This window comes from Schistosoma haematobium, chromosome ZW (assembly GCF_000699445.3).
Source record: "Schistosoma haematobium chromosome ZW, whole genome shotgun sequence".
NCBI lineage: Eukaryota > Metazoa > Platyhelminthes > Trematoda > Strigeidida > Schistosomatidae > Schistosoma > Schistosoma haematobium.
The window spans coordinates 56,653,818-56,665,929 of NC_067195.1; the positions used below are offsets into that span (position 1 = coordinate 56,653,818).

The following is a 12,112-nucleotide window of genomic DNA, read 5'->3' on the forward strand; positions in this document are numbered from 1 at the left end:
AAACACATTTGACCGAAGCTGAACAGAAAAGGATAGATCTGGGAGAGATGTTGTTGAACTCTGGTCATGAAGAAAATAATGCTCCACACACACACACACACAAGCAGGCAGTTGCTCTGACGCTGTCCAAAGAAGCACAAGAAGCACTTATAGAGTAGGAATCCCATGGATTCACGACCATCAAAGCATCCTTCAAAACAATGAATATTATCCGTTGGATGCCGATTCAGTGTTCTAGAAATTAAGAGTAAGTGCGAGACCAAAGGTCCTGGGTTCCAGTCACACGTATGGGATCTAAGATATGTGCCTCCACTGGGACGAACTGGCCATCCAGTTCTTCTAGGTTTTAAGTGATGATCTAACATTGATCATTTCATTATCTCAATTACAATCATTTTTACCCATATACATCAAAATGATCGAAGAAATAATCATTTTTGTTGAGAATTCTACAATTTTTACACTCCTACATGGCATAAATTTATTTTTTACCATGAATAAAATATAAGAGGAATATATATATATATATATACCTAATGAAAAAAACATACCGAATATTGTTAATTTCAAACTGGGGTCAAACTTTAGGGTCACAAATAACATTTTTACCAGACATTTATACCAAACAAAATTAACACTTAGGAGATTAATTACAATGAATTTGTAATGATTTAGGTCATGTCAATGTAAAATAATTTGTCATTAGTTCATTATTTCCTGTAATTTAGTTTTCACACACGGATTTTGTTTTTGTTTTTTAAATTTGTGGGTTAGTAAAATTTCCCTTAAAAATAAAAAAAATTATCATCAAAATCATATCATTGGCAGATAGTGAAATTCACACTTGTATAGTAACACACCTTTCTTTTATAGTATGGCAGACACATACTTTAGTTAATATTCATCATGTTACTAATCATATCCATAAAGAAATTGAATAAAGTATGATGAACTCGTTTTACAGGTGGTAACCAAAATAAATTTACCAATTTTTTTGAATGAAGAAACTTTTGAAATGTTTACATAGTTTTATAAAATATCAATAAAGTGTTGGCAATTACCATGGTTACTCAATGGCTAAATAAACGATTAAAACAAAAATAAATAAATAAATCTTTTCAAAATTATTAAAATTCGAATGTTCAATAATGAAATTGTTATTTTATTTATTGATCATTATTCAATGTATCTATGCATTACATAATAATCAACATAAAGAAAAATTTACCAAGAATATTAATTATCTATTACAATCTAATAATAAAAAGATATTAAAAAACCAAAATAATCCTTATCAAAAAATTAATCATAATTCTGAAAGATTAAAAAGAAATTTCTTAATTGATATTCATTCACATAATACATTGTGCCAATCTGATTCACAATCATTTCATTGTACTCCACCATTTAAAGATATATCACGTGGTGTATCTGTTTATGCAACTTCTACATGTGGAGAACAACGACCACAACATTTATGTCGATCGAATACAAATTGTCAATTATGTAGTATTAATTCTACTGAATGGAAATTTTCATCAGAATACTTAACTGATCGTCATGATATTGAAAATCAAACATGTTGGGCATCAGGATATATTCGACCAGGTGAAGTTGTTAATCTTACTATATCTTTGGGAAAACGTTTTGAAGTATACTATATATCTTTACAACCATGTAGTTTAGGTAGTATACCAGATTCAATAGCAATCTATAAATCATCTGATTTCGGTCGTACATGGCGTCCTTGGCATTATTTTTCAACTGATTGTTATCGAGCTTTTGGATTGCCTACCTCAAATGAACATAATAGTCATATAACATCTGCTAATTTACAAGAGGTATTATGTGTTGCTTTACAACCACGTGAAAGTTATTACAATTATCAAGGTAGAAGAATTCGTTCAATGAACAGTTATATTTTCAATAAACCAAATATTACTAGAAATTTCGGAGGTATAGGTGTACCTTCAGATTGGGTTATTGCATTTAGCACAACACTTGGTCGACCAGCAACACGTCCATGGAGTCCAGCATTGATTGATTGGATGACTATGACTGATGTTCGTATAAGCTTAATGAGTTTTCATCAGTCTAACGAACCAGAATATCGTATTAAAAGAAATGCATATCGAAGTCATCTATCTGATCACTCTAAATTAACACAGAATTCACAAACTATAAACAAACTACCCCTATTTCAATCAAATTACTTTTATGATAATTTTAATAAATATCAATTAAAACGAACACGAAATTCAAGAGATGGTCAAACCACTACGGAATTACCTCATAAAGAAATCAATCATACTAATAAGATAGATAGCCAAACTGATTTGAACATGAATGCAAGAAAATCTGTAAATGTAACTATAAACCCTGAGATTTTAACTGAAATGGACTTTTATGCATTTGCTGATATAGCAATTGGTGGACGTTGTAAATGTAATGGACATGCAAGTGAATGCATATTGGGATCAAATGGTAAGCTAATTTGTGCATGTGAACATCATACATCTGGTGAAGATTGTGAATATTGTAAACCTGGTTATATGGATAGACCATGGGACAGAGCTACAACTCAAGATGCAAATGTCTGTAAAAGTGAGTAAAACGTTTTTAATAATTATTTTATGAAATATAATTGTACTTTCGTTAGGCAATTACATTATTATTGAAACCTCTTGTCGATGCACTATAAACGAATAGAATCTTAATGTGCCTAAAGACGATGATAACCATGGATAGGAATTTGTCACTGTTGAGCTTCTTTCCATTTTTTTTCTAAATTCCGAACAATTTTTAACTTGATGAACCTTTTTACGTTTTGGTTTTTCAACATTTGATGTTGGATTTTGCTTTCAGCCTTCATGTTAAGTCAATAGGCAAAAAAACCTCAAATGTTAGTAAGAATATACAAAGTTTTTTTTACCTGAGTAGCCATTGTCTGAAATGATTTTTGTTTAGAAGTGAGTGTCATTAGTTATATATGAGCTTTGCATCTATTTTAATCATCTCCGTAGTTTGTATGTTATTCGTCGATGTAAACTTTTCATTTATGTTTGAGTCTACTATTCTAAAGTAAATAGCTTACTATTCTAGTATTGTATACACAAGTTATTAAAGTGCTATAGCAGTATATATTTTATCAACGTACAAGGGTTAGAACTGAAGCAATATTGTTGCTAATCTGAAGTTATTTTCATCTATGTTAGTAACTAGTTGCTTTTAAATGAATAATTTATCTATAACTCATACTGATTTCTAATAATGACTGATGAATTTTCATGATAAATCCCCTAAAATTTTCAAAGTAGATATCGTTCAGTAAAATGAAAGTTGGTGACTTTTCAATGAACACAGAGTTATAAACTAATAACCAAAGCTGTTAGTTATAATGAGTTAGTTTTCAAAAAGGAAATATCATTTATGTGTAATTTTTGCTAATATTGTATTCTTCACAGTAGAACGACTGGGCTTAGAAAAAGTATCTTACGTGGTTGAAATTATATTTACTAATGGTTGTAACTGATGCTGGTCATTTCGAAACCATTTTTTATATGACATATGAGTAATATGAACCGGTATTTGGACTGTATGATAATTCACTAGCTATGTATTTAACATTTACATATATGGATATATTTGTCTATATTAATAACTCAAAAGTTGCGGATAAACTTGAATAATACTGATCATGAAGAGATCAAATTTCGTTTACTATTGAATTTAATTTATGGAAATAAGTATCACAGACATATGTAATTTGCAAATGTCTGTGACTATTAAATAACGACTACTGAATATCAAAGTAGCCAGTGAAAAACGTACGAAATAGAACATTGTAATTCTAGTCAAATATTAAACGGATGATTACAGTAAGAGTACCTATGCAGAATCGATAAATATCCAGATAAGTAACGTATTGGCAAGGGAAGTGAACACCATTAAAATATATATATCATGGGAAGTAGTGTGTTATTTACATTATGTGCATTGATTTGGAGCTATTCCTGACCAGATCGTCAGTCATCAATATTTAGTGACTCGATGACCCATACTAAGAAGTTTCCATTTAACTTAGCTACTGCATGTTGCTTTTTCTGAGAAGTATGGGTTAGACACATCCAATAACTAGCAAAATTACAAAAAATGGTACTGGGTTCTGTGAATGATGATAGGAATGTCATACCAAGAAAAGGAGTACGGAAAATTCCATTTTCAGAGAATTCACGTAAGTAACAAAAAGCATATTATTTTGTCAGCTACTCGACATAATTCATTTTAAAAATAAGGTTCCTGATTCTCATTTGAAACATCTTTAAAATGATATCTCTGAGTCAGTGGGATGGCTTTAGGCATTAAATACTAACCAAAAATTATTCTGAATGAACTACATACTTTCATTTTATTATCAAGATATTAATACACTGTTTTAGTATTCGTTAATTCCAATATATTGGAAGTGGGAATTTTATTATCGGAGTTAGTAGTCTTCTCCAAAGTAATTTAATACATGAAAGATGAGTACCGTACCTTTCTGATAGACTTTACATGTTACTAGCATTGAATTATTAAAACTGTTTTTAATGGGATCAGAAGTCGACCTAAGTTAGACACCCAAGGAAATCCTGAAAGCATTGAAAAGGCTTATTTTCCTGTCAAAGGACACCTCAGTACCGTACATTAACGATCCCACCAATGACGATAAAACCTAGGACCTACGGTGATGGGCACTAACGTTCAACACCATTGAGCTGGGATACTATGATAAACAAGTCTAGCTTCAATCAATCCGCAATAACGCGCGACTGTCTCCCATTGTCTTTGCTAGGTATTTCATTCACACCGAACACTTTATTTGTATGTATCTTAATACACCTTCTGTCTTCTGCTTTACATGGTGATACTAGTTGTGGCCATGTCTGTTGGTTCAGAGAGTTAAACAAGATCATAGGTTGGGAATCGAACCGCTACTTTCCCACTTCCAAAATACATATACGTCATGCAAATCAAAGCATAATATACCATTGCATACACCGCATTTCCCCCAAAATGTACTATTGAATCTAACTAAGGTTTTTTATAATCATCTCCATGACTAGACTCGAAAAATTTCCATTTTACTTCAGCTACAGAAAGTTATTTATAATAGTTTTTATGAACGTAAACTAAACAACTAATTACCGAAATACAATCAATATCTACAGCTGATAGACACATAAATATCAAGTAAGGTTAAATTAATCCTTGGTTTCGATTAAAAGATCTTGAAAAAATATCATTATTAGGTATATGTGAATCAATATTTCTTATTCTTGTGTAACTAATTAACTTCATTTGTTTGTAGATTTCATAAGAGCATTCAACATAAACAATATTCTATCTCTAGAGGTGTTATATACTTTTTAGCTTAACTAATCCAACACCACCAACACTTTAGTTTACTGTGAAGTAGAAGTAATATTACAAGTGTCAACCGGACACATTAAGCTGGAGCTTAAATTAATGAGGGTATCATAGATAAAATACTTAATTAATAAATAGCAATACATAGTTGACAGTCATATGTGTAGTGATAATGTCAGATTATGGGAAATTGATTTTATGTCAGACATTGTTTTAATTAATCATTTTATTTATTTATTTATTTTTATTTTTTTCTGAAATTATTTTCCTCAGAATCTTACGTCAACGAATTACAGAATGCGACATTTTCACTGTATAATCTAAGATAATCTAATTCACAATTATAGTTAAAATATATTGAAGCTTTTAAATTGACTGAATATTTCAATGATCTAAATGAGAGCATATTGTATTCATTGTTTGTTTTTTTCTTTAATATTTGATAGGTACAAATTGAACATTTGTAAAATTGTTATCTGTATTGTTGTTATAAGTAGTCTGTTATTTGATTCAGTAAAATGTTTTGTTCTAATTATAGAATTAGGTTTGAAGGAAAAAGAATCTTTACTTCATTTAAGAAATGAATACTTGCAACAACTCATGATATGGTATGTGCAACTGATATTAACAAATATAAGTAGTATGTCAGTCAGTTAGTCAGTTACAACATAGGACCAGGCACATATATACATCAGTCCAAGTTGCCATACCTCATTAGCAAAACGAGATGAACACGAAATCCAATGATAGCAATGTATAAAAGAAAGATTGTGTATAAGGATATAGTACAGAAAGAAATAACTAGTTCGTGGAAAGAAAGGCATAAAGTAATTTTAATCTCACGGTTTAAGGGAACACAAAGGGTGTATGCACCTATACCATTGTGATAGATTGTGAGCCATGTCACACAGAGTCTCCAACCATTGGTTAAGATAGTTGCACGGACCTCAACCAATTATTCTGCATCTACCGATATGGCACATACTAGAAGTTAGTGTCTTCAAGGACTGACGTCACGTTTTGGTTTATTAGATTGCGTTGTATTGATTTGCTGTCGAACAATTACACATATACGCGAACTTTATCCGCAAACACTGTTATATATTTCATGCTTATGTTGTAGACAGCATTTGAATCCAGTTAAGAAGTTACTTCGTCTTATCAATACCTTTGCAGTTTCTATCAGAATACTGTCAAATTAAAAAATATATTCTCTATAAGTTCCCTTGAATATAAAACACAATTTGGATAATGTTATTACGTCAGCTAAGATTTTATTATAAATTTAAACATAACCACAAAAAGAAAGTGGAGATTTCTATATTAATTGAACGAAATTACAAATGAAATCGTTTAAATTCACTTGATGTTATTTTACTTGTATCTTCCCATTGTCATTTAGGACTAATTGATCAGTCTCATGTTGGCATATGTGCATCCTGTGCGGATTGCCTCGATATAGCCTTAAGTCACAAGCTTTTTAAGCAAAGATAGATAGTGGCCAGCAGTGGAATCCAGGACGCGCGTGTCGTAATATTTGGGACTCGTCAGCTGGATGTACCTGCATCTCAGAGTTTATGTTTACTCCGAGACTCAAACCCAGTACCATTCGCTTCAAACGCCATTTAAATTGAAAACAAACGGTACATATTACTATCTCTATTACAGTGAAAAACAAGTTCTTGAAGAAATAAAAAAGTAGTATTAACTTCTGTAGTTTGAAAGGTAAATAATAGCCAAACAGCATCGACAAAATACATCGAAATTTCTGAATTTGTGTAGTGAACGCAAACAGACAACTAAAATATTTAATACTGAAAATCAAAGTTTTTAATTCATTTAACTTAAAAATAAAAATTGTGACTAGACCACACGAAATCTAATTTGTACAAAACATATTTCGTTATAAAATCAATCTATTAGTTATACAAAAACCAATAAAAAGAGTCACCAACTTTTCGATATTTGAATTGAATACTACCTAACTAAATATCGGGTTACCTATGGAATGCTAATAGACAGTGTAATGTTAAAACACCTATCTAAAATCCAAGTAACTAGTTTAACAAATGTTAACATTTCTAGTACTCCCTATATTCTAAGGATAACTTGCAGATGAATGAAAACAAGAAATATCATAACACAGAACTAACTGATTTATAGAGAAGAAATGGAATGTAACCAGCAGTAAAATTCAGGACCTGCTCCGTCTCATTCGGGGCTCTTCAGCTGAATGTACCTAAATCTCAGATCTGATCGGTACTTCAGAATTCAAATCTAGTATCATTCGTGTCAAACTTGTCATAATGGTTATATCGAGGTAATCCGCACAGAATGCATATAACCCAAACAAGACTGATGAAACTTCAATCAATAAATAAACAACATGATAATCCAAATAATTGAATCTAGTCGTTTCTTTTGAAGCTTCAGAAAGACATTTGACAGGTCATTAAAACATCTTAGTCCCACTGCGGTGAACAAGAAAATAGGAGTGTACAACTAAATGTATTTAAACACAAAATTACGGAATCTGTTAGTAAAATTTGAGAGCCATACAAAAAATACTTTATTTGCAAAATGTCAATCAATTGTCCGAGACTTGACAGTTTCTTCGTTTCCACATCAATCACTCCCTATTCTCTTTCTCTTTCCTTCGATCTTCTTAACCTTCTGCCTTCAGGCATTTCACTTTCGATTGATGATACATACTACTTATGTTAGGGGAGGCCAAACCAAAAAGTGGCATCAGTCCTTGAAGACACTAACTTCTAGTATGTGCCATATCGGTAGATGCAGAATAATTGGTTGAGGTCCGTGCAACTATCTTAACCAATGGTTGGAGACTCTGTGTGACATGGCTCACAATCTATCACAATGGTATAGGTGCATACACCCTTTGTGTTCCCTTAAACCGTGAGATTAAAATTACTTTATGCCTTTCTTTCCACGAACTAGTTATTTCTTTCTGTACTATATCCTTATACACAATCTTTCTTTTATACATTGCTATCATTGGATTTCGTGTTCATCTCGTTTTGCTAATGAGGTATGGCAACTTGGACTGATGTATATATGTGCCTGGTCCTATGTTGTAACTGACTGACTGATTGAATAAACCTTACTGTAAATTTATAGTTTACTCTGAGTCATCAGTTACATGATATTATAAATAGTGGTAAAAAAATCGAAAATCTATGCAAGAACTTACACAGTTTTTGAATTAAATTGGAAAGCGGTAAACAATAAATAGATTCAACGGGTTAATCGGTTTATAACTTTTAATAAACTTGATCTTACCAAAATAGTTAAAAGCTAATCAATGACATTATTTTGAGATGTCAGATTTCAACATTCTCATATATAGCCTTCGAAAATCGGAACATAATAGAGTAGTATTGCTTTTAGTAATTATTTAAGAGGGAAATATACCTGCATGAAAATTAGACTCAAAGCCTTCACATGGTGTTTCTAGATAGTGAGGAAAACCTTGCTGTAAACAGGATTATTCAAGTTTCAATCTCTAAACTCCATAAATCTCGCGCGATGCCCGATGTTTATGCATATGTCTATGAGTTGTATGAGATTCGGCTTATGTAAATTGTGAATGTATGCATATGCAAAGGGTACGAGCATGGGTTAGTACAAGGAACATAAACTGAAAATGTCTGCCTTATATCTAATAAAATCAGCGGCCTGACAGAGCAGTTCAAATTTATAGTGAAAAGATATGGTAGCAAATACTAGGGAGAAATGACCATCAACCCTTACTGATAGAGTGCTTATACTGATGTACATGTCATGAAATGTGAGGGAGAAAACCTATGTACCAGTTTTATGCATGTAATGCGTAATAAACAGTCAGTGGCAAATAAGTTTGGAAGGGGAGGTGACCATTTACTCTCCCAGGTGAGTGAATATACCTAGATGTATGTTTTGGGATGAACGAATGAAAACGTGTATTACGGGTGTTCATGTAGACTATACTTGTCACGTGATGTGACGCCCGCACGCCCAGACCCGGGGGGGGGACCAATTTTGCTGCGCAATCACACACACACGGTAGGTTTATGAGCCCTCAAAACACGGGATGCGATTTCAGAAAATCTACTCACTTCATCAGATAGGACTTTACCAACCTCAAATGGCGGGAACACCGTAAATAAAACCATAGTATTTAAGATTTATAGAACTCATGAAGATCATTTTTATTGTGGACATTTGTATTGTAAATTATTCTATTTAGTTTTAGTTAAGACTGACAGTAAACAAGTCTTTTTTTACCTAAACCACTGGTTTTTAATTGGTAAGGACAGGGAATAAGTGATTGTTCCACTTACTCATGATAGGGTACATTAGGAACCATCCCAAAGTTTCAAATGTCTCTCATAAACCAGATTTATTTGTAAATGGTGTGCGTCACCAATTGAAATCAGTTATCTCACTATTGAAGACCAGAGAACACTAGAAAGCTTTATCCTAGTATTGGATTTCTCAAATATAGACACTCAAAACAGCTGCCCAGTACTCCCTGTTTTTCACTAGTACCTCAAATGCCAGTCAGTTTCGAATGTGAACTACAGTTCATATTAAGCTCTACAAACAGTTCAACTACTATAGAACCATGTGCTTACTGTTGACTTGATTCAAGATGAATTATTAAGGTTCTACTGAAAAGTAATGATATTAAATTTCCAGTTCTATCATCTTCATGTAATAATAACTATCCACTTCAAAATAAAATTGGTGGAAGAAAAGTACAAACAAACACATCTTATTGATTTATTTTGTTAGTATTATGTGATCTTTTTCACCATTGATAATCAAACAAGTTAATCCCAAAATATCACTACTTATAACTATATCTTGCATTTGTTTTGTGCACTAGATTTAGTATTTATTTTATATAATCTCTATTATTAATTATCAAATAAGTCATTTGTTTAAATGACCTATGAATAGTTTTTATTACACTTGAATTAGTATTGTTTAAAAATCATTTAGTTCAACAATCAGTATACTGTGATAATTTTATATGGAACAACTTATTGTATTCATTTCAGTCAAAACTCTTTATATTTCAAATAAACTAAATGATATCCAGTATTAAGAAATTAACTTAACATTCTCTAATCATTTCATAATTCTTTTAGTGAAAGAATGTTTTCAACAAATTCGTGTAAACTGTTCATAAATGTAGAAATGAACAGCTGAACAATGGTTAAAATTACGTTGTTAATTGATCTAAGGATAAAAGAGATAAAGTTACATTGCAATACAATTTCACACCATAGAAAGGTTAGATCTCGTAGATTATCCATAATTTCAATTGAACTATTCAATTATCACAATTGATTGATCACTGGTTGGCGATCAATGTCATGCGTGTCTAGTCCTTATTAGTGCAGATCGAATGCTATCGATCATTTTGCAATGTGGCCACCGGCCTAGATGACTTGACACTGCGTGCACTATTGTGAGATTAGATGGTGGTTGGAGGTAGTCGACAGGAAACCCTGGACCCGGGTTTCGTGCTACTTGGCACTCGTCAGTAAGGTGTACCTGTTATCTTGAGGGAACTGGTGCTCCCTGGTGGATTCGATCTCGTGTCACCCAGCTTCACAGTCAGAGACGTTACCACTGAGCTATTAGAGCCGCGACCGACCTCCTGTAGGACTGAGATGTAATCACAATTGATTGATTACTGGGTGGCGAGAGGTCGCGAGATCTTATCTAGTAAAGGATTTGAAATAACCAGTGACAACAAGAAGCTACCATTCCAGGTATAATCAAATTTAGACAGTTTATCTTGATTTCACTTTAAGAGTCAAGAGTCATGGTGTGTTACGTAAACATTAGATTATTTTACATTACTATTAGTTGACTAATTTAAACAAAAAAACGTTAAATTTATCAGTCATGTATTTACTTCTTACGTAATATTACTCTTTCTTAACTAAAAATAAATCTATTTTCACTCGGTTTAAGTATGATGGTGGTTGGAGGCAATTAACAGGATCGATCAACGGATCGAATCTGTCAGGCAGCATCAGTTCCCACAAGACTACAGGTACATCTTGCTAATGAGTGCCAAGTAGCACGAAACCTAGGTCCAGGGTTTCCTGTTGATTAACTTGAACCATCATCTTATGACTACTGATGTAATTATTGAGAGAAAACTTTGTTCAACTTCTGTAACGATAACATTCAATTATAATAAAATATTTTAGACGAATTCAAACATTGTATTAATCGAATCTCATTCCAACCTGAATTCTAGTTTAAGACAGGCGATTCAGTGTTATCTGATATGACGTGACTATAAAATTTAGTCGCGCACAAGTTTTGTATTTAGCTACGTATAAAAGTATAGATGAAAGAACGGTTGTTCATATCAACAACTGAGTGACTATTTGTTTTCTTTACTGATGAATCTGATAGTTTCATATTCGAACTGAAATTCAACTATTTAATATTGATTATATTTCTCAGTTCTAAACAACAGTAACCTAGTGTCTTAGCCTTATGAGTCTTGAAAGATGGATAGTGGCTAGCAGTGGAATCCAGGACGCGCGTGTCGTAATATTTGGGACTCTTCAGCTGGATATACCTGCACCTCAGAGTTGATGTTCATTCTGGGACTCAAACCCAGTACCATTCGCTTCAAACGCCATCGCGTTATCCACTCAGCTACTGAATCCCG

The 12,112-nt window shown here is 32.4% G+C and overlaps 1 protein-coding gene across 1 annotated transcript in view; it reads left to right on the forward strand.

The window, feature by feature from the left end:
• Nucleotides 1-1,148: 1,148 nt before the first annotated feature.
• NTN1_1 (Netrin-1) overlaps nucleotides 1,149-12,112 on the forward strand; it is a gene marked incomplete at its 5' end in the record, with an annotated part of 61,401 nt that continues 50,437 nt past the window's right edge. Inside the window, one exon of the mRNA XM_012943939.3 lies at nucleotides 1,149-2,604. Within this exon, the coding sequence (XP_012799393.2) occupies nucleotides 1,149-2,604 (1,456 nt within the window). The remainder of the gene's footprint in view (nucleotides 2,605-12,112) is intronic.